Source organism: Podarcis pityusensis (genome assembly GCF_964106645.2).
Source record: "Podarcis pityusensis genome assembly, chromosome: 15".
Classification (NCBI taxonomy): Eukaryota; Metazoa; Chordata; class Lepidosauria; order Squamata; family Lacertidae; genus Podarcis; species Podarcis pityusensis.
The window spans coordinates 18,207,284-18,231,133 of record NC_138040.1 but is presented as its reverse complement, the minus strand read 5'-3'; the positions used below and the strand labels follow the sequence as shown (position 1 = coordinate 18,231,133).

The window sequence follows — 23,850 nt, the reverse complement described above, 5'->3', positions numbered from 1 at the left end:
GAGAGAGAGAGAGAGAGAGAGAGAGAGAGAGAGAGAGAGAGAGCAGGTGCAAAAATGGAGCTCTGTTTATACTAACAGTAAAATACCTGCACCAGACAAAGCCCTTCCTATAATTTTGAAGGCAGATGTCACCAATCCGCTTTAATTGCAATGCTTTTGCCTGGCTAGAATGTATCCTCGAAGCATGATGATGTCACCTTGATTATCTGATGGGAAAAACATGGGTGGGTGGGTAGGTGGGGCTGGCACCTTCATTCTGCAGTTTCTGTCGTTTGCTGAAGGCACATCGGTTTACACTGGCCTTTGACACTTGAGAGAGATTTTTTAGAACCTACCTTATTCTTGTGACTAACTGGTTTACAACTGCTTTTAATATTGTATTTTAATCTGATGTGGGCTGCCATGGGGCCTTATGGTGGCGGAAGAATGAATGGTGGCCTCCAATGACATTTCAAATGTTGCATCTCTCTCAGAGATGGCATTCAAACCTCTGAATCTTGCATGGCTAGCAAGTCGTCTGCAAAGTTAAGAGCAGCATCCATTGATGCAGCCAGTTGCCAGTGGCACCCAGAATGTTATGCAGCAGGGAGTGAAGAAATCTTGCTCTTGCATGGAAAAAGGTTCCTCAACCCAGCATGTAAAAACCACAGGGCTAATGTTTATGGGGACAGAATTATGCCAGCATGTAACTCCAGTGCTTCAAAGACTGTGCAGGCTGCCCACACTACTGGGACAGATTCAAGGTTCTTGTATTGATTTGTAAGACCCTTAACAATTTGGGCTCAGTATACCTCAAGGGCCACCTAATCCCTTATATCCCTTCCTGGTCACTGTTAGTGGTTCCATAGTAGGGACGCGGATGGCACTGTGGTCTAAACCACTGAGCCTCTTGGGCTTGCCGATTGGAAGGTCAGTGGTTCTATTCCACGTGTTGATGGTGTGCTCCCATTGCTCTGTCCCAGCTACTGCCAACCTAGTGTTCGAAAGCATACCAGTGCAAGTAGATAAAGAGGTACCACTGTGGCAGGAAGGTAAATGGTGTTTCTGTGCGCTCTTGTTTCCGTCACAGTGTCCCATTGCACCAGAAGCCACGTGACTCAGAAAAGCCTGTCTGTGGACAAACGCTGGTTCCCTTGGCCTTTGACTGGACTTAACCATCCAGGGGTCCTTTACCTTTTTTTTTCGTGGTCCCCCATGGCTCAGACGCACAACCCATATCCACCGGAAGCCATGCACGTTCAGTCTTGTGAGTCGAATTTAGTGCAACTCCCAGCCAGCTCAAGTTGTTGAACTTCCAGTGCCCATATTTTATTCCACCAAACATTTTAATTGACGTTACAATGTTGGACTAGCATCTAGGTGAGAACAAGGTTCAAATCCCCACCCCCTTGGGCATGATGGTCACTGGCTGACCCGGGGCCAATCCTTGCCTCCCAGCCTTACCCTACTTCATAGGACTGTTGTGGGGATTTAAAAAAGGGGGAGAAAACCATGTACTGCACCTTGAACCCCTTGGAGGAAAAGGTGGGGTAGAAATGCAATGAATAAATAAATAAATAACTGGGTCTGATTTTAGAGTTTTGACCATTTTTTACCTTTTCTGTAGTCCGTGTCATGCACACCACTTGTAGGAAATCAGAATATAAACAGTATAGATAAATAAAATACAAACTTTTTGAAATCTGAAAGTTCGTAATATAGATTATAGAAGATGCAATGTGCCCTTCCGTGATTATATGTGCACCAGGACCCAAAAAACTGCGCAACAGCCAAATTGTTTAAATACTTAACAGTTTTATTTTAGGTTTGCTATCCACACACAAACAGCAGAGACCAACACATAGTATACATGGTATACACAAAGCAGCCAGTACAATAGGCATTTCCATCCTTTTGCTGTATATCTTGCAAAAGAATCATATCTTTAACAAAAATTAAAAGCCCCTCCCTTCCCAAACACACTGCAATGGGCAAGGATGTCAGTGCTGCATAGTTGATGGAAACCAACCGTTTTGATAAAGGGAAGCCTCTGAAGCCATCAAAGGCTGGATTACTGGGCATGGCAGAAGACAACAGTTAAAAAAAAACCCCAACACAAATTAAAATGCATTTTCAGAGAAGTCAGAAAGTCAGTTTGAAGTCTGTACAAGTCACAGATGTGATATCTGCATTACAGAATTAAGAGCAGGTCCTTCTGTCTCCCCTGGAGAGCTGTAGTTCTGCAAAAGGGTGGGATTTCTATTCGAGGCTCCTCCACGCCAAACTACACCACTGCAAGTAAATTTGCAAGGTGTACTAACCCATCATACCACATGTAACTCTGCTACCCCTTTGTGGTTCTTTTCCTTACTCTTCACTGGCAGATAAGGCAAGCAACTACTTGCAAACCTGGTAAAACTGGTATAAATGCAATGTACACCTGTGGTGTACAAAGACCTAAAGGTACATTTGGCCTCTAGATGTTATTGGCCCCTATCTGTGATTATCCTTGGCCACTGGCTAAGCTGGCTGGGACTGATAGAGTCCATCAACATCTGGAGAACTACAGGTTCCCCATCTCTGTCATCTAGAGCTCCACTAATACGTTTTGACAGGTGTAACTGGTTGCCCAGAGGAACTGCCAGGTCTAGAATTTTGAAGGCATGGATCTAGAACTTTGGCCACATGGTGCTTTTAGAGAAGAATGTCAACTGGGACCATTTTGCCCCACCCAGTGACTTTCCCAATGTCCTCCATGTTGTAAATATAGATATATCTATCAACTTGATACCTTCACAATTTTTTTGTTCTCACCATCTATAGAAGAAAATAAATAAACCCAGAAGTACTGATTCCATTCTCAAGTTCTTCAAATATCGCTGCAGATCTCTTGGTTTCAATGGAACACACCAAGCGTGGGTGGACAAGCAGAATATCAGGCCCAGCGACCTGAATTCACAACCTCTCTTAATATATAATTCCATTTTACAACCTTGTAAACAATCGGTTAAGGAAGAAGTGGGAATGCCACTGTTTTTAGTCAACAGAAATCCCCATCCCCAAATACCATAGAATCAGCACCATTTTGAAATCAAGAGTGCCTCTATTTGCTACATGTGGCAGAGAAACAAACAAAGTGGAAAGGACTCTATCAAGATGATGAAGGGTATGGAAATGAAGCCTTATGAGGAACACTCCCATGAGGGAGTTGAGCATGTTTAACTTGGAGGTGACTGAGAGGTGATATGATAGCCATCTTCAAATATCTAAACGGCTATCACATGGGAGAGGGAGGCAGCTAATTTTCTGCTGCTCCAGAGAGGAGGACCTGACCCAATTGATTCAAATGATAAGAAAGGTGATTCCAACTAAACCTCTGGTGCTAAGAGCTGTTCAGCAGTGGAATGGGCCATATGGGAACATGGTGGATTCTCCTTCATTGAAGGTTCTTAAACAGAGGTGGAGGTGGGGCTATCTGTCAGATCCTTTCACTGTGGTTGCTGCATTGCAACAGGCTGGACTAGATGAACTTTGGGGGTCCCTTCCAACTCTACAATGCTATGAAAGCTATTGACCACCTTACATCCAATGAAAATAACTTGGAGAGAAAGGTGGTGTTGATTCACCCATTTGCAGACACATGAAAAGGCACTAGCAGAGTTGAACTGAAGGGCATAGGGGCACTAAGACATGGGTGGGCAAAAGGCAGATTGACTGGGAGATCTCTGGCTGATTTGCTGTTTAACAGCAGCAACATTTTTTTATTGGGGGGGGGGGGACTGCCATTCCATAGAATTTCAAACCAGGGCTTCTCCCAGTCCAATTTGGAGTTGCCAGGGATTGAACCTGGGACCTTCCGCATGCCAAGCAGATGCTCTACCACTAAGCTATGGCCTCTCGTCGCATGGTGGGAACAAGCACGCGATTCTCACTATAAGGGAACAACCATAGCATTCCAGCCTGGAGAGTTAAAGACGAAAACCTTAAGGTGCAATATCACACTAATAAGCTCCAGATATCAGAAGTGGAGTAATGGGGACCACCTCTTCAGTATATCCTTAGTATAATGGTTGACTTAGCCCCAGGCATCAGAGCAGCCGTAAATATCCACCTGACCGTATGATTTCCCCCTTCCCTGCAAATTGTTCAAGTAGCACACAAGGATGGCTGCAGGAAACTCAATTTGGCCCTTAAAGATTTTTCATGCACAGTACAAAGTCAGCTTGGCAAATATCCAGAGCACTTCAGAGAAAGAGGCGTTCAGATTCACAGGTATTTTGCAGAGGCTTACTGCAATCTCTGGAAATACTCATAATACAGCAATGAATTTGGAAGAGGTGTGGCTTATGAATAACTCCTAAGAAGAGAAGAGAAGAATCTGGGTTTTCTCACTCCCTTGTGCATGTGTTGGAGAGATAAAATGCCCCCTCAAACTGCTATAGGGGTTGTTCCAAGGGAAATAGGCAACAAACAAATGGTTTACTTCAACCAAGAAAGACAAAAAAGAAAAGAAAAAGAGGTCAAGCACCATTTAAACCTACACGTTTGGCCCGTAAACATGAACAGAAGTAAAGCAACCCATCCATCGTCAGCCCTGCACAGAAGCCGGAAAGCAACAAGGGGGTGGGAATTTCTAGAGACCCACAACGCATGTTCGGCCTTGGAGGTACCATACTGTACCGGTTGGAAAGCCTTGCATTTTGCTGTGGGTGCAATGGTAATCCCTTACGGTCCTTTACAACGGGAGGGTGTTGGGGTGATGGGTCCCCAATAGGAGATGACCCCTTTGTATTTCGGAATAGGCTGGGGCCATGACTCTAAGGAACGGCCGCCATTGTCTCTGGTCCATCTTGGACGGCAATTTCTCTCAATCTCCGATCTTGCCTTTCTACTTCATGACTGCAGGTTGTGCCATGCGAGGCAGAGATTGGGTGGTTTGGCAGCTTCGAGGTAGTTGTTTATTCCTGCTTCACCACTGAGCGCCCAGATCATCAAACCCTCCTACTCAGCCCCTTCTCATTGGCACTCTCCCTTGCTTGCTCTCATTCTCTCTCTCTTTTGGCCCATTCAGAATCCTTTAGTTCGTCCAAATGCACTATGTAACAGATCCCACTCCACTCAGTCGACTCCCTTTTCCCTCCTTCCCTCCCCCCGGAGGCTATTTTTGTTTCTTTTTTTTTACACTTTCAGCCACTTGATCATCAAGAGCCAGAATTTTGCTCATTAGGCCTTGGTCAATACGAGGGTCCAGCCCGGTCAGCACGGCCTCAGGGTGCAAAAGTCCAGCTCCTGTGGCTTCTTCCTGAGGTTGCAGCGGTCGCGGGGCAGCAGGACGGCCCCCCTGCCCATGCACTTCAGCATGCGTCGCTTGAAACCCCGGCCACATGTTTTCGAGCATGGCGACCAGGAGGAGGCCTCCCACACCGGGCAGGGGTCCCCACATATCCTGATGTCAGTGGGCCGCTGAGTGGCATCACACGCAGAGGCCGCCTGGCCAAGGGCATCGCGACACTGCACCATGCGCTTCTGCAGCCCATTGCCACAGGTGACCGAGCAGTCTTCCCAGCTGGTGGTGGCCCACTTGTAAGAGGGGCGTTTGTAATCCGGTCTGCCAGGATCAAGGCGGTTGGAGAGCGTGAGGATGCTGTTGGTGAGGACTGGCGGGCGCTTCCCATCTTTGCGATATGAGGACTTGTCCTCCCTGCTTTCTTTGGGCAAGTAGAAAGAGTATCGGACCCGAGGCGGGGTCATCTTCCCCACGGACAACACTTCCACCGTCAATGGTTCCTGGATGGGCATAAAGGCCTGGAGGCTCTCCACAGCTGTCCCGGTTCCACTGTAGCGCAACACGCTCCCCTTGACCATCAGGTCCCTCTCTACTGCTGAGACGATGAAATGCCCGTTCAGGAGGTATTTGCCGTGCCCGTTTTTCACAGCCAGGTAGTTGTCATCACTGACCAAGCCCTTGTAGCCCCGCTGCCGGATGTCAATGCTGGAAGCTCCAGCTGGGATGAGCACCACAAAGTTGTAGCCATGCCTGGATGAGAAGGGGGGGGGGAATTAGATGTGATACAAGTTAGCAAGTTTGCACATCATAGGGCTTGCATAGAGTGCAGAACTCAGTCTCAGAATATCTCAGGATGGAAGTTTTTGAGCCAGTTGGGCCAAGAATTAGCAACCGCATCCTCAAGCAGTTGATGGGAAGACTACATCCTAGCACCACCACCACCCCAGGCCTGCTGTGAGCCTTTGGTGTCAGGAGGCTGACATCACACATTTAGAGCACTATGATACTACTTTAAACAGTCATGACTCCTTCCCACCCAAAGTTTCCTTTAGGTGGGAACTGTCCTTAGTTAATGGTGTTGAGAGTTGTTCAGAGACCCCGTCACAGATCTGCCATTCCCAGAGTGGTTTAACAATCATTCCCTCTTTGCAGGGAACTCTGGGAACTGCAACTCTGGGAGGGAAATAGGGGTTTCATAAAAATGCCTAGCAAACCACATCTCCCAGAATTCCCTGAGGGAAGCCATGACTGTTTAAAGTAGTATCATAGCACATTAAATGTATAGTATGACTGTCATTCTAGGGCATTGTGGGAAATTTAAATGGAGGCTTACCTTCCAGTGCTAATCAGAGGGCCACTGCCTGCCCTCCAAGAGCCCCATAAGAGGGCATCAGCTGAAACTGGCCTTGAAACCAGCATTTCCATTCTAAACTAGATGCCGATAGTCATTCTGCAACATAAATTGCGCCCTCTCTAAGAAAGCTTAAAATAAACATACAGAAGATGTCTTGAGCTGGGCAGCAATAGTAGCCAATGTGGCTTTGCAACTCCCACCATCCCTGACTGGATGCAGCTGGTGGAAATTGGAGTCCAACAGCATCTCCCCACCACCACCACCCCACTCTAAATGTTGATGCTTATTCCCCATTATTCCAATCTAGCCTCCTATGGACTGGATCAGACATTTGTTGGGTGTAGCTCTGTAATGTCTACAGAAAGCCCCCCAGGATCTCAAGCAGGGCTCTTTCCCAACACTGTCCCACAGCTCAGGGACAGAGCATCTGCTTTGCATGCAGAAGGTCTCAGATTCAATCCCTGGCATCTCTGGGTAGGGCTTGGACAGCTGCTGCCAGTAAGTGTTGACATCCCTGAGCTAGATGGACCTATGGTGAGACGTGACATAAGGTGGTTTTCTACATTGCACGTCAGAGATCTGACCTCAGGCTTTCTGGACGCAAACTGGGTGCTGCCTCACTTAGCTGTGTCTGCATTCCTCTCCATGGAAGCAGGCAGAGGTTTTTTAAAAAGAAGCTCACTCACATGGGTTTGGTGAACAAGCCAGAGACCTTCTTGCAGGTCTTGTTGTCTCCGCCACACACGCCACATTTGTCATACTTCTTTTTGGAGCCCAGTCTCCCATCGCATCCAGCCTTGATACATTTGCCCTGGACGCACAGCGAGGTGGAATCTGGAGAACATGGCGTGCCATCCACCACCTGGGCAGATAAAAGTACATACTTATTCGTGCAACACATAGTTAAACAGGAGGCAGTAGTGGCCACCAACCTAGGTACTACCTAGTACTAGCCATGCTCTACTTCCTGGTTGGGGGCACCAATGCTTCTGAAGACCAGTTGCTGGAAATCACAGGAGGGGAGAGAGCTCTTGTGCTCTGGTCCTACATGTGGGTTTCCCACAGACATCTGGTTGGAAGGCAGGTATGCTATTATACTCCCCTTGAAAGAATGGCACCATGACCAGAACTAGTCCTGAACAATAGCAGAGCACAATGCACACTTGTACTGGAATGCAGAATGCCGATCTTCCACCCATGAAGATGGAATGGTTTGGGACACACCCTTTATGTTGTGTTTGCATTCCACTCCAGCTGTACCAAATGTGTGGGGTTAAGGGCAAGTGAAGCATCGCTAGGTTGTAGGTAAGGTAAAGGTAAAGGTACCCCTGACTATTAGGTCCAGTCGGAAACGACTCTGGGGTTGTGCGCTCATCTCGCTCTATAGGCCGAGGGAGCTGGCGTTTGACTGCAGACAGCTTCCAGGTCATGTGGCCAGCATGACTAAGCCGCTTCTGGTGAACCAGAGCAGTGCACGGAAATGCTGTTTACCTCCCCGCCGGAGCAGTACCTATTTATCTACTTGCACTTTGACATGCTTTCGAACTGCTAGTGAGCAGGAGCTGGGACCGAACAACGGGAGCTCACCCCGTTGCGGGGATTCGAACCGCTGACCTTCTGATCGGCAAGCCCTAGGCTCTGTGGTTTAGACCACAGTGCATGATTCACGCTAATCCAGATTACGATCCACATCATTCAGGTGATTCCAGAGCATCTCCATTTAGCTCAACGGGGGAAATTTTATTTCTATTTCAAGTAACATTTAATTAAAACAACTTCATATGTTCTTTCTCTGATGAAAGTTCTTTCCAGTTATTAATTCTCATTGGTTCTTAGTTGAAAGTTTGCAGAAACACATTATCGCTGATTAAATTTTGCACTGCATATAATTCCCCTTCTGCAAACAGCCATTGCCTCCACATCAGCCTTCCTCTCCCAATTTACCAAAGAGACCACGGTTTGGGATCCCAACTCACCTTAGGAGCCAAGACGTAGAAGTACCCGGTTCCATTCGCTCTGCAGATCAGCTTACACTTGTCGCGAGGAGACACTCCGGAATACTTGGGGACCCAAGAGACTGTGGCCGTGAGCCGGTTTGTGCTGTGGTTGTAGCCATTGAAAGCCTCACACTGTTCTTCCCGAAAGCTCTTCCCGGGGACTGTGTGAAAACAATTTCATGCAGTTAAAAAAAGAAAAAGAAACAACCCTTTGGGGCTGATTCACACATGCAAACAAGTTATCAGGTTATGCCATCATGTAGCGACTCTCCGCTGAGTGTCAGAGCCATCCGCAGTGTTTGACCTGCCATGTCTATTTCACACATGCTCACGATAGTAGGCAGTGGTTGAGAAAAATCTTTGAGGCCTGTGGCCCTCCAGATGTGGTTGAACTACAATACCCATCATCTCTGGCTATTGCTGTTGCTTGCTTGGGCTGATGGGAGCTGGAGTTGTCCAAAGGAACAAAGGAAGCTTGCCTTATATTAACTCAGACTGTTGGTCTATTGGGTTTAGTATTGCCTACACGGCTCTCCAGGGTTCAGACAGAAGTGTTTCCAGCCCAGCCTGGAGTCTCCAGGCGTTGAACCTGGGTCCTTCTGCATGCAAAGCAGATGCTCCGTCACCTTCCCTGCCCCTGATTTAGGGTCTCCTCCAAGTGACCATTGTTTTGAAGAAGGCAGGTCACTTTGCTGCATGCATTATATGATGCAGGTTACACTTGAAGGAGGGCCAAAGTCTCATAAAAGAAGCATGTCGTATAAATGAGTTTACATAGGCAGAGCAGGGATACAAGAACCTGTTGCCCTCCAGGTGAAGTTGGATTCCAGCTCCCATCAGCCCCAGAGAGCGTGGCCCAATGGTCAGAGTCTGGTATTTAAGGTACAGTTTGGAATGACTGCAGGGGACCAACAAAGTACAGTGGTGCCTCGGGTTACATAAACTTCAGGTTACAGACTCCGCTAACCCAGAAATAGTGCTTCAGGTTAAGAACTTTGCTTCAGGATGAGAACAGAAATCGTGCTCTGGGGCACAGCAGCAGGAGGAGGCCCCATTAGCTAAAGTGGTGCTTCAGGTTAAGAACAGTTTCAGGTTAAGAGCGGACCTCCGGAACGAATTAAGTACTCAACCCGAGGTACCACTGTACTGAGTTTTGACATTGTTATAATTCGGCTACTGTTGGGGGAATATTGGAAAACTAATAAAAATTTATTTGGAAAAAAATGCACTGAGTTTCATTTCCCATATATTTTTAATATGAGAAATCATATACTATATGTTTGCTTTTACTATATCCTGCTCTTGTGATTTATTTCCCCCCAGAAGTCTCTCATCCAGGATTTGCCTGTCTCATCATGTGCTTAGATTCATCGGTGCTTCAGCCTCAGATATTTATTAATTATTATTATTATTACTGAATCACTCTTCTTCAAACATAGCACAGGGCAATGTACAACAAAATTAAATAAGTAATTAAAACAACTGCAAAATTAAAATATGCATAAAGCAACAGTCACAAAAAGTTCAGTCCACACATTGCTGTCCAGTGACAGGTATTGTCAATCATCTGGTGGTGGTGGTGGCAGCAGAAGCTGGTGCAGGTGGCAAGAAGATGCTCCGAAACCATTCACTGGCTCCACCCAAGCTGCAGCCTCAGGTGGTCTCAGACCATTCGCTGGCTCTCAGCCAGGCCCACCCCTTTGCAAAGCTCACCTGAATCAGAGCAGGGGTCCAGACTGCAGGAGCGGTACTTCACTCTCACTCCTTCGCAGTACTTCCCTTCATTGGCAGGGGGCGGGTTGTTGCATTCCCGCTTTGCCAGCTGGACTCCTCCGCCACAGGTCCGAGAGCACTGGCCATAGGGCGCCCATTTCCCCCAGTTGCCATCCACCTGCCAAGGCACACCGCAGAGAGGCAGACGTGAAACCCACAGCCAATACCACAGCTTAATTATATTCATCACATTTCTACTTAGAATTTTTCACTAGCCTTGATAAAAACAACAACAACAGCAACATGAACTTTGTATGCCATGGTTTGCTCAAGCCATGTTAAGCAAGAAAAGGCTATCTTTTGAGCATGTGCAAAACGCCCTTCTATGTAGTCAGTAGCTTCAATAATATTATCTCCTGCTCTGCAAGCAAAGGACAAGAAAGCAAGCCAGCAAGCAATTAATCAAGTCAGTTGCTCATGCAGTGCCCAACAATTCAATCTTGCATTGCATTGATGGGTAACCAGTGGCCCCCTTCAGATGTCAGACTCCAACTCCCAACAGACACAGCCAGCACAACCAATGACCAGGGGATGATGGGAGTTGTAGTCTAGCAACACCTGGAGAGCCACAGGTTCCCCATCCCTGGTCCAGATATGGCCACACTTGTAGATGACATGACATGCAGTGCTATTTTTCTTGAAAAAGAGGTGCCAGAACTCATCATGAACACCTGACAGGTGCCGGAACTGAGTGAAAAAGCCCTGATGACATGCAATTATGAAAATTCATTATGTAATTAAATCAATATGTAATTAATTTAAACCCTTGCGATGGGCTAAAATAGTACCCTGGTACTCCGGATGATGGTGCTGATGCAATCATTGTACAGTGGTACCTTGGTTTATGAACTTAATCCGTTCCGGAAGTCCGTTCTTAAACCAAAGCGTTCTTAAACCAAGGCATGCTTTCCCAAAGCAGCAGGGGACTCAATTTACAAATGGAACACACTCAACAGGAAGCAGAACATGTTCTGCTTCCAAGGCAAAGTTCACAAACCAAAATACCTACTTCCAGGTTTGCAGTGTTCTTAATCCAAGTTGTTCATAAACTAAGCTGTTCTTAAACCAACGTACCACTGTAAAAGTCTGCAGATGGCAAGCATCCTCTCCAGTAGCACCCCTTCTTCTTCACACAAGAGGCAATGCCTCTTCTGATGCCTGCCTGCTAAGGCACAAGCATGCAACACCGCTTTCTGCTTGGAAGCTGTTTTTATTCCAATGCAAATGTGATCAATTGATCCATCGACCAATCCACTTCAACCTTAATTGTGTGCCCCTCCAACAAATATCAGGCACATGCAACGTGGAGCAAGGATTGAGATCAGCACTGCACAAATTGCAATCTGCTCTCGCTGCTAAGCATCCCAAACATACAATGGCAAAAAAATAAATAAATAAAAATCAGTGGAAAGAAAAGGGATAGGTTTCTAGCATCACTACCTCTGGGGAACCCCTTCATGCAGAACTTGTGAACTCCTTGATTCTGTGCAAGCATGCAGTTAATACTGGGTGGAGAATTCAGCGTTTTGAGAAGCTCAGCTTTTAGGGTTTGTTTGTTTTTGTTTGTTTGTTTGTTTGTTTAAAGCAAGTTTCTAGCTGTTACGCCTGTAAAAGAGGAAGCGTGTCAGTGATGGCCAGTGAAATCTCAGAAGCCTGTCAAAGATTCAAATTCTCTAAAGCCCTCGGTTTAGTCAATGGAAGAGGCTAAGATGTGTTTCACACATCTGTTTCATTTACATGATTTAGAGCTTTGTAACACATAAGTCTAGACCAGGGGTCAGCAAACTTTTTCAGCAGGGGGCCGGTCCACTGTCCCTCAGACCTTGTGGGGGGCCGGACTATATTCTGAAGGAAAAAAATGAACGAATTCCTATGCCCCAGAAATAACCTAGAGATGCATTTTAAATAAAGTCACACATTCTACTCATGTAAAAACACCAGGCAGGCCCCACAAATAACCCAGAGATGCATTTTAAATAAAAAGGACACATTCTACTCATGTAAAAACACACTGATTCCCAGACCGTCCGCAGGCCGGATTTAGAAGGCGATTGGGCCGGATCTGGCCCCCGAGCCTTAGTTTGCCTACCCAGGTCTAGACCTCCACAGATATCAGCCCTCCCCAAACCACATCCTCAGTACGGAGCCAACAGGTACTCACCCGGTACTTACTGATGTTATGCCTCTCGACACAGACACCCTTCAGGCAGAACCTCCCTTCTCCACAGCTGGTGCCATCCGCCCAAGGGAAATGGCGAGTCTGGCACATGATGTGTCCCCGTGCCTTCCCTGTGCACCACAGCTTGGTGCAATACTGCATGTATGGGCAGGGCTTGGAGCCCGTGCCAAAGGCCAGCTCACACTGCTGGTTGAGGTTGTAGTTGGAACCAGGGAGGTCTTCAGGCAGTGGGATGGGCTTGGTGGGTTCATCCAAGAGGCAGTCGCCTGGAAGAGGGAGGGAGAGGAGGGGAACGGGGAGGGAGTCAGCAAAAGAGAGACTTCATAGATTTTGACAGCTTCCCCAAGAAAATAATTTACCACGTTCCTAAACAGTCTGGCTTTCTGCTGAACTCTGCTAACGCCTGCACACAGCTCCATTGGATGTATGTCGCAGATGTCGTACAGAACGGCTCCCAGAGGGACTGTACAGAAAATCAGATCACTTTCAACATGATTATGAGACCTGCGGTATATAAATTCAACAAATAATGATGATGTTGATGATGATGATCAAGGGCACTGCTCTATACTACCTTGGTCAGAATACCTGAACACCTGAAATACTATGTCCTGTTCTGGCGCCACAGTTTAAGAAGGATGTTGACAAGCTGGAAGCTGTGCAGAGGAGGGTGACCAAGATGGTCAAGGGTCTGGAAACTGGATATGTTTAGCCTGGATGAGAGGAGATATGTATAGCCATATTCCGATATCTCAAAGGCCGTCACGTGGAGGATGAAGCAAGCTTATTTTCTCCTGCTCTGGAGGCTAGGACCTGAAGCAATGTATTCAAGTTACAAGAAAGGAGATTCTGGCTAAACATCAGAAAGAACTTTCTGACAGTAAGAGCTGTTCAGTAGCAGAATGGACTCCCTCAGAAGGTTGTGGACTTTCCTTCCTTGGAGGTTGATAAGCAGAGGGTCCCTTCCAACTCTGCAATTCTGTGAAAAGAAGCCAGTGAGACATTCAAGACCAGTGAATGTAAGTCAAAGGCTTTGTATCCAAATATGGCAAGAGTGGCTAATCTGTGGCCCTTCAGATGCTTTTGGACTCCAGCTCCCATCAACCCCAGCCAGCCTGGCCAGTGGCCAGGAGTGGTGGGAATTGCATCTGGAGGTTCCCCAGCTCTGCTCTGTGGATGTCGTTCCAGGATGTGGTCTCAAGTCACATGAAACTAAGGCGGGGGTTCCCACATGAGGAACCACCTAAGAACTCTAGGAACCTCTCCTTGAATTCCAGTAAAGATGAGCTACAAAGGAAATAAATTAAGTGCATTTTAAAGGTGACAGTCCATATGGAACTTGCAGTCTCAGTCGAGGGAACTCTGCCCTAAATTGCAATACTAGCTCAAATAAATAGATTGCTCAATCCAGAGATGGCCAGTTCCATCTTGGGATGAGTCTGTTTCTATAAAATAAAAAAAAAGGCCCCGATTTGTTTTTATTTTTTTAAATGGCAAACCTCGCATCGTCAAGAAGTTGTTTTGGGATTGTATGTCTCTCTGATGCAACAAAGTCTCATGTTTTGAATCATCATCTACAAAATGGAGGTGGTACAGACCTCGAAGGACTATACCATCTTACACCTGCAAACATGAATCGGAGCTGGCAGGAAAAGAGTCAGGGGAACCAGCTCCCCATTCCCACTCACATGCACCAAAGCCCAGTAAGGCCTTCCTTCCAGGAGCAGGTAAGACCTTCCTTTACTGCAGCGCTTTCAACCAACTGGGTCTGCTAAAATGCTTTCCCCCATCTGCTGATTGCTTACTTGTCCATTTTACTTTTATAACATTTTAAAAAATAAATAAATAGATTATTAGTTGATCTGGTGTTTCTGACTTGCAGTATTATATAGTATACTGCTATGGACATCTGTATTGGAAGGGGATGTAAAAATCTCACGAATTAAATTAATATAGGAAGGCTTCAAAAACCAGTGAAACAGAACTTCAGCTGAGCTGTCGTAACACAATTCTGGTAACACAGCTGTTTCAAGCAGCATTCAGGTTTTACATTTTTAAAGACTTGCAGCCCTCCCGGTATAAACTGTTTAACAAAACCAGAGGAGCAGGCCAAGTCATCTGGGTCAGTGCTTGATGACTCCAACCTTGGAGGCAGTTGGACTGAAGCCTCTCTGACGTCCCTTGTTCTCTAGGTCCATCATTTGCTGAGGCCTCATGCCTCACACTCATTAAAAGCAGAGCCACACCACCATTTTGACTGCACAATAACATGGTAGTGATGTACAGAACTCACTGGAGAAGTTCCCCTAACCTTGATAAAAGGTTTTGATTGACCAGCAATGTCTCAGATTTTTTTTCTCAAGCAAGCACCTTCAGATTCACTTTAGGCAAAATCCTTTGGCAATTCTAAGCCCAGGTCCCAGCAACTTTGTGCAATAAATAAAGGCTTCCTTCACCAGCTCTTCGATCCCCAGCAGTGCTGGCAAGGGACAAAGGATGGCACGCAAAGTGTACTGTTTGACCAATAATACGCATTCATATTTTCTGTGGGCCAAAGTCTGTAGAGATCTGCAGAACCTTACTGAAATGGTTGGGTGCTCCACCTGAGCAGGAGACTTCAAAATCCACCAGGGGCTTTACCTGAGGAGGAACCTCCAATATCCACCTTAAAATTACACTTTGGGCAAAATTCAGCGGCAGCTCTATAGAAAGGTGGTGCCTTATATGTCAATCTTCCCAGCAGCTTCTGACCAAACGGTGGTCTGGAGGCAGGAGGCGGGGAGAGACTTGCACTCATATCAAATGCCATGACTGGATGACAACCAAGAGGCAAGGAGGACTCAGTTCACTGGCGGTGGAAGAAAACAAATGCTGCACTCAGTAGCCTCCATATGTTTTCTCTTCATAAGCTCCTGCCTTCATTATTGCCAGGAAGAAGAATGGGAACTGCAGAGCAGAAGCTTTGGCCTAACCAATCTCCTTGGTCTTCCAGACGTGCCATTCCATTGCTATCCTTCAGGCCTGGAAGAACGCTCCTATAAGCTCCCCTTTGCCTCCATGTTTGTGACTGAAACTATTTAGCATTCGCTGCTATGGACGCCCAGCAAATTTCAAAGTAAGGTACCTCCTAATTCTGGCTAGCTTTGACAACAAAGCAATACACAGGGTGGCACCCAGTCCTGGCACCCAAATGCCTCCTTCGCTCGCCCCTTTTCACCTACCTACTCCCTATCCCCTGCTCACCATGTCCGCTGTCCAGGAAGTCAGTGATGATGGCAGCGCTGCAAGCCGACCAAGGGCTGATGCGGTCAATCTGGATAAGAGTGGGCGACATCATGTGGTTGGTCCTCAGCCTTCCAAAGACCTCCTCACAGACCTTCACGTTGTCATGGGGCATGTTGAACACGTGTCCTAGAAGGAGAAACAGTTGTCGTTTGAAAACCACAGAGAGTATTTCCAACAGCCTTTGGGCAACAAAGTTCACAGTGAACCAAGGTGTCCAACCAATCACCTCTCCAATGATTTCATGGGGGGCTGAGTGTGGAATCTAAATTATTTGGTCAGCCATAGGGATGGAAGGATCTGGCAATTTCAGTTCTCTCCGTTTCTCATGTTTCCATTCTTAAAGTCCCATGCTTCTACAGCAAGTTTTTAAACTTAAAAAAATTATTACATTTTAGTGCAAATGTCTCCTAATAAACAATTATTTATTTATTTATATTTTTATTTATATTTTATTTGTAATAAAAATGTCAAAGCGGTTACAGCATGTTAAAATCAATCAATCAATAAAACATTAGCCGGGTGATGTTCCTCTGACCTCATGAGGAGCCTCTTCAGTGGGGCTGGTGAGTGTGGGCCCAGCCCCCTAGGTCAGGTGGAAAGGGCCTTGCAGGGAGCAGCCTTCACGCCTCACAGCTGGGCAGTGTTCCTCCAGCCTCAAACATATTTTTGTATGCAATTTTGAACACATTTTGCCTGCACTTTTGCATGCTATTTTCACTAATATATTCCTATTTAAGCACACTTCCTTTAAATATATGTGTTTTTGTAAACACTGTTTGGTTGGGGAACTGCATCATAAAATCCAGATGAGTGCATGTTTTGAAGGATGTCTGTGTTTCGGCTTTCATATTGTTTCAGAGCATGTGAATTGAATAGATTTGGCTTTAAATGTAAACTGTATCAATTTGCTCCTCCATCCCTAAAAAGGTAAAGGGACCCCTGCCCATTAGGTCCAGTTGTGACCGACTCTGGGGTTGTGGCGCTCATCTCGCTTTATTGGCCGAGGGAGCCGGCGTCCCTAGTCAGTCACCAAACTCCATACAGAAATTTGCTGTGGGTTTGCACTTCAGACTGATGATAGCAGACGTTGGAGAGGCACCCAGCACATTCCAGGGCCACGGCCACCCTAAACCTAGGAGTGGAAGGAGACCAAGTCATTCCAGGGGCATTATTTGCAAAGAAGATATGGCTGTCATGGCAGCAAAAAGCCTTTAGGAAAAGAAACAGGGAGGATAGATGCCTCATCAGTTTCTCCTCATATAATGCTTTTCAGTAATGTATGCATTTATATGAGTACTTTACAGCAATATATGCATTTTGAATGTATTGCTTTCCTGGCGAGCTGCATTGCAAGATTCAGAGAAGTGCAAATGTCAAAGGATGGCTCTGTTTCGGTTTGTGTATGGATTGGGACAAAGCAGATCAGGGAGGGTCATCTTTCGCTTGGAACTGAATCCAATTTCTCTCCAGCCTGACCAAAGGTGGGTCACAACAGCAGCCCTATAACCATAAAGACAGACTGTAAGGAATTAAGAAGTGGGTCCCCAAACACATGTATGGGCAAAAGGTGGGTCCTGGGTCTGCAAAGGTTGAGCACAATTAGACTACAGTAGTCTACACTGTGGGATATTTACACTGCAGTCAAACCAACAATGCATGTTTGCTAGATAGACACATGATAGGAGCTGAACCTCAGAGTTTTCCTGTAAGTCTGCTAGAGAGGACTCTGAGAGCCACTCTCACTGTGCCCTGACAGCGGGAGGGTGTAGCCGTGTAGCCACGTATTACACATCCTTAAAATTTCATGCAGGGGTCTCTGCCAACCCTACTGGAAATTGCCCCTGGCACCTTCTGCATGCAAGACTGTTGCTGTACCATTGAGCTATGATCCTTAGACACGAGAGATGCCAGAAAGCCACTGCCCATCATAGTAAACAATACTAGGCTAATATAACATTCAGAACAAGGCAGCTTCAGGTGTTCATTGACGTTCCTTGACGCTTCCCATCACACACCCCAGATCAGATTTCCCCAAGCCTGTCCGGGATGCTCATTGCACATCCCCTTTTGACTTGCATCTTGCGGCGGATGCCTGCACAATGTCTGGTCAAACACAGCTCATCAACAGCGTACTGCGGCCCACGAGGGGCTTGATAAACCTCTCCTCTTTGTCCTGGATGCGTGGGCTAGCAGAAAACAGTCTGAAGAGCAGCGCCAATGGCTTGGCAGGCCCCCGAACACACAGCTGGTAGACTGTGGCTTGGCCTGGTGGGTCACAAGTGGTGTCTTCGCTTCTTCCATCACCCTCCCTGCATAATGCATAAAAGAGGCATCTCGGTCGCTCCTGGGACTCCCGGCTCTCTGCAAAAGCCTGCAAGCAAAGCCTTTGCTCCGTTGGATCCGCTTCCTGGCTCTGCGTTGTTTCTCGCTTCTCGCATTCTAATCAGATTGCCCCCCAAAGGCAGGGGGAAAGCTACACCAGATGCATGTAACCCTGCCAGGGTCGAGCCTGCAAGCCAGCCACATCCTGGCCAAGGTTCACACCATCTGCTTTGTGTGTGGACACTCGCCCTTGCAGAAGGCAGGAGGAGGAAACCTGAGAATCCGAGGGAGGAGAGGGGGAGACAAGAAATGATTTCCTCCTTCCAACTCCCCAGCTACCCGGAGAGGAAGGTCCTGCCACAACTGCCCATTTCCCCTGGACGTCTGAAAGCAGATGCCTCCTATGATTGGGAAAGCTGTTAAAATCAGGGCTACGTGTTTTGTTTTGTTTAAAAACAACAACCCACAAACCCCTCTAAATTTGACACTTGCCAAAACCTTAACATTAAAACCAGGCAGCAAACTTGCAATGTGAAGATTTGATTCATCCTGCAGGCACCTGCATCCCTGGGCATCTGTGTTAAACATACAAATACATTCATGGGGAAGGGCCAGAACTCAGTGGCAGAGCATCTGCTGGGCATGCTTAAGGTTCCAGGTTTGGTCCTCAATGGCACCTCCAGGTAAAGGTGGGAGAGACTCCCCTGCTTGAAGAGCTGCTTGCAATACTAAGCTAGATGGACCAATAGTCTGACTCGGTATAAGGCAGATTCCTGTGCCTTACTGGACCAGCATCCTGTTTTCTGCAGTAGGTGAATTGATGGCTTTGGGAACACCATGAGCAGGGCCTGAAGGCAATAGCCCCTTCCTGTTGTCAGTGGCATAACACAGGTTGCCAGTGCCAGGGGCATGGCAGGGGTGGGTGGCAGGGAACAAAACAGAGCACGCATGTGCATTCAACTGCACATCACCCAGGAGATTGCAGCCAGAGATAAGAAAAGAAGAGTAATTCTGTCGTCTGGGGAGGTCACTTGCTGGTTCACTGGTTTTCAACAGAGCTCTTGAAGTGCACAGCTGTATTGAGGCAGCCCCAGCTGTTGAAATTTTGCACCCCTAAGAATTTTGTGCCTGGTGCAACTGCTCTTGTGCCCCCCTCACTATGCCACTGCCTGCTGTTGCTCCCCAGCGACTGATAATCTGTGGCCTCTGATCTGGGAGGATTGCATATTGACATCATGGCAAGCAGCCATTGGCAGGCTTTCCCTCCATGATTTTCCTCCCTAATCCCTCTTTTAAGCCACCCAGACAACTGGGCATCACCACCCACAACCTTGTGGGCAGCAGATTCCACAAATGAGTTATGCACTGTAGTGGGAAGATGAACTTCCTTTTGCCTGCTTCTGCATCTCCCGCTGTTCAGCTTTATTAGGTGACTCCCAGTTCTAGCATTCTAAGAGAGGGAGGAAAACTGCCTCTCGGTCCTCCACACTAGAGATAGGGAACCCTTTTTCAGCCTGAGGGTCACAACCCCTCATGGGGAAGCTTCCAAGGAACACATGCCCTTGGATGACCACCAACCTGGGTAGATTTAAGAGAGAAATGGACAAATTAATGGAGCAGGAGAGAGCTTTTGATGATTACTAGCCACTATGTCTCTGCCCTGCCACTACAGCTGGAGAGAGCAATGCTTCTACGTACTGGCTGCTGGAAACCACAGGAGAGGAGAGTTCTCTTGTGCTCAGGTCCTGCTTGGGGGTTTCCCTTTATGGCATCTGGTTGGCCACTGTGAGAAACAGGATGCTATTATAGATGGGTCATTGGCCTGATCCATCCCAGGCTCTTCTTTTGCCCATGGTGTCCAGAGACAAAAGTGGGCAGGGCAATAGATGTGGCTTTTCCCCTTTGTACAATATGCTCCAGTATGCACAAGAGACCAAGGTTTCTATAGAGCAAACAGTCAGGCAATGTGGCTTTATGCATCCAGGCTTCCAGCAGAAGCATCACTTCCACTTACCAGAACAGGGCAGGGTGGTGAGATCCAGGCAACAAAGTGTGCCACTCCGTCCTGACTGCCACCCTGCCCCACCCCATCCTGGTGAGTTTTAGAGCTGCTGCTTCAGGGAGGCTGGCTCTGTCACGGCATCATGCCAGCCGCTCCTGATCCTCAGACATGTCTCTCCATCCTCCATCGAGGCAACAAAGAGGCGTTATCACCAGCCAGGTGCTGTTAAGAACACAAGAAGAGCCTGTGGGTCGGGCCAATGGTCCTTCTCTAGGTGTGGCTCAGAGACAGTCCCAAGACCAGGTGGAGAAGCCTGGAGAGCCCACATCCAAATCCCTGCTCTAAACCATACATAATTTTATAAACTTTGATACAACCCACGGCTGGGAGGCAACCTGAACCGGGGGCTGCTCATTTGCACAGCTGAACGTGTGTGAACCAGCCCATTCCCACCAGGGAAATCTGATTCCTGGCAGTTCCATTTCCGGCTGTACAACGGAGTCCAAATCAAAATTGCGGATGCAGAATTTGTTGTGGCACTAATTTAAAAAAAAGTAACAAAAAAAGCAGAGCCTTTTCCTGTTATCCAAATGAGAGTCTAGCAATTTGGCTACGAATCCTGTTGACAATCTGGCATTCCACTTCTCCGGATCTAGGTGTGTGTCGAATGTGTCCTGGCCATGACATGTTATTTCAGGATTTCTAAAGCCTGGGAAACGAGGTAGTGACCAAGCCAGAGCAGGCGAATTTGTGGCTTGGGCTCCCTTGTCTTCCCAACAGCTGCTTTCCCAACAGTTTAACTCAAACCTCCCTGCCCCTTTGGGAATAAACTTGGCGTTTCTCTCTCTCTCTCTCTCTCTCTCTCTCTCTCTGACACACACACAGGGAACAAGGCTGCAGTCTCACTCGCTTTCTTTTTCTCTCTCACACACACATGTGGAGTTTCCCAAGAAAGCTATTCTGGAAGCTTTGCTATTGTCTAAACTTCCTGAGCAAAGTAGTCATAGGTTTTTGTTTTTTGTTTTAAAATCAGGCTCATCTCCAAATTATGGATTAAGACTGACTCTGACTGTCTCTCTCTCTCCATGTATACACGTGCACACATGCGCACACACACACACACACATATATATATATACATAAATGGGTCCAATCCTGTGTCTCCACTTCCCCCTGGTCTAAATCTGCTTCCCAGGTGGAAACCACAGACAGGGGCTCTGCCTCTTTGCTGTGGCTTTGGTTTAAGTGGCCACTTCCTAAGCCACAGGATGATGAATGGAGGCTTCGAGCCAAGAACGGTCTGGCGAATATTTGAAGGAGAGCCGGCAAAACCAGACAGATGCAATAGCTCAGGCAGCAAAAGACGCTACGCTTTTCTGTGGCGCTGGATTGATAGCAATATTCTGGGGGATCCCAGCTCTGAGCATGTTTACGCATGTGCCCCCTTCCTGGCACCTGAGTTTGCTTTCTTCTTCCTCTGCCCTCCTCCCTTTTTCCATGTGTGTTGTGTCTTTTAGATAGAAAGCCTAAGTTCATGAGTTATCTTGTTTGCTTGTTTCTATTGAACTGCAAGCTGCCCTAGGAACCCTTTTGGCAGAAGATGTGGGGTCAATAGTATAATTATATCATATCATATAAGAAATGGCAATAAGTAAATGATGTTGAATGCATTTTCAGACCAAATCTCGTACTTTGCCAAAGCTACTACTTACCTAGCTCGTGAGCTGTAGTAAAAGCAGAGGGGAGGCCATCGTCCTCAATGACAGAGCAGCTACGTTTGGGGTCACACATGGTGCCGACATCTGCCATGCCCAAGGTGTCGCAGGTTGTAGCACCACACAAATCCTGCCAAGAACAAAAGGATGCTCTTTAATCTCATGGCAAGAAAGGTACCCGGGATTGTTGGCTGCTGAAGCCAAGGTGGTTACAAAAGAGAAACTTTGCTTGGGTTGAGTTTGGCCCAGAACATGCACTTTCATGGCAACCACAATTTATCTCTTTTATTCGATATACAATCTTTCCAAGGCAGTTTACAACAGGACAAATAGTTGCGATTTGTGCATCACTGAGGGTTGGACTAGACGACCCTTTGAGTCGCTTCCAACTCCACAGTTCCATGAAATAAAAACAACAGCAAAGAACGAAAAGGTATGTCGGCAAGCATTTCAGCAGAAGAACCTAAAAACTGAATCAACATACAGTCAAGAAGCCTTGCACACAGAAAGCCTTGTGGAACACAGAGACCTTCAATGCATGTCTAGAGAAGGTGAAAAGAGGGAGTCCATTGGGAAGGGAGTTCCACAGCTGTGGAGACACCACTAAACAGGCCTTGCCGCTGCCAAGTTTATACTAACTAATAATAGCAACAAGCGAGACAGCAGGGTCTCTGAAGCTGATCACAGGCATGGGGATCAATGGTAGGTTCAACTGACCATACCAAAGCTCTGCATCCATAGAAGGGAAATGTTTTGCCAATAAGAGTCATAACTAGGGATGGGAGGATCAGTCTATTTTGGGTCTGTGTCGTTCTCACACACGTTGACTCAAATGCCCATTCTCTAGCGTTTTCCGCCATTGCTTTTAAAACACATAAAGTCTGCATTTAAGTGGTATGCCTTTCCTCCAAGTATATACATTTTTGCATGTGTGTCCCCCCCCCCCCATAAAGCACAATCATTTACACATTTTTGCAAAATTCTGAGAAATGCTCTGTCTGCAGGATAACTGCATTCCAATCCACATATTAGTCTGGGAAGTAAAAATTAGACCAGTTCACTTTAAAATGCAATCCAGATGAAATTCTACAGCACCTCCCATCTTAACTTCCTCTATCAGCTAATTATTGTGAGTAGAAAAATAATATCCCTGAGCCAACCGACTCTCAAACTTTGGGATTGTTGAAATAGATGCAGGGGGAAAGTAATCAATTTGAGTTGTGTGATTCAAATTTGGTCTACTAGATGCAAAAAAAAATTAAAGCAATGTGGACTAAAGTCTGGGGATTAGGAGCCCCAAATCTTAAGCTTATTAGTTTCATAATAGATCTGACCCTGACTACAGCAGTCAGGCTATCCCTGTCCAGGAACAGCCATTGTTGGTGAACCAGACAAGCTGGGAAAAGGCACGCCAAGCCACGGAGGACACCTGCGATTGCTAACCCCTGCATGTCACATTCACACTTTAAAATCCAAACCTGGGTGTATGCCTTGTGGAGCAGCTCAGGTTAGTCAACCTGCCATTCTGAGAATCCCTTGTACCTGTGGAGCAGCTGGAAAATGGGGCTCTCAGCGGCTGGACCTGGCTACCTTCTGTAGCATAGGAGCCAAGTCTTAGGGGCCAAGGTTCCTTCAGGCCCCCAAATAAAATATTTGAAGTTGCTGGGGCCTCCCAAAATTGATGGGCATTGCCCATTCAAAGGGTGTGTGCATGCTGTATCTTGTGATCAATTATGCAAGGTGGGGCTTACCTCCCCCCCCCCAATATTTTATTCAAGTTGGCACCCCTGTTCTGTAGCACAAGAGCAGGGCAGGAAGGATTATGGGCATCAAGGCGTGGAAGCAGGAGATAGGTCTCAAAAAGCATCGGAAGAACTGGGCAAGGGATGGAAAACCCCCAGGGCCAAAAAGGGAAGCAAGACGGTTTTGCTTTCAAAGCTTGGAAGCGCTCCTTCCA

At 46.9% G+C, this 23,850-nt stretch overlaps 1 protein-coding gene across 1 annotated transcript in view; it reads right to left on the bottom strand.

Annotated features, from left to right (window-relative positions):
- Positions 1 to 1,774: 1,774 nt before the first annotated feature.
- ADAMTS15 (ADAM metallopeptidase with thrombospondin type 1 motif 15) overlaps positions 1,775 to 23,850 on the bottom strand; it is a 42,037-nt gene continuing 19,961 nt past the window's right edge. The window contains exons 2-8 of the mRNA XM_080983421.1: positions 21,891 to 22,023; positions 15,813 to 15,980; positions 12,552 to 12,835; positions 10,331 to 10,508; positions 8,597 to 8,778; positions 7,307 to 7,482; positions 1,775 to 6,016 (exon numbers count right to left, since the gene is read on the bottom strand). Coding sequence (XP_080839547.1) covers positions 5,236 to 6,016; positions 7,307 to 7,482; positions 8,597 to 8,778; positions 10,331 to 10,508; positions 12,552 to 12,835; positions 15,813 to 15,980; positions 21,891 to 22,023 — 1,902 coding nt within the window. The 3' untranslated portion in view covers positions 1,775 to 5,235. The remainder of the gene's footprint in view (positions 6,017 to 7,306; positions 7,483 to 8,596; positions 8,779 to 10,330; positions 10,509 to 12,551; positions 12,836 to 15,812; positions 15,981 to 21,890; positions 22,024 to 23,850) is intronic.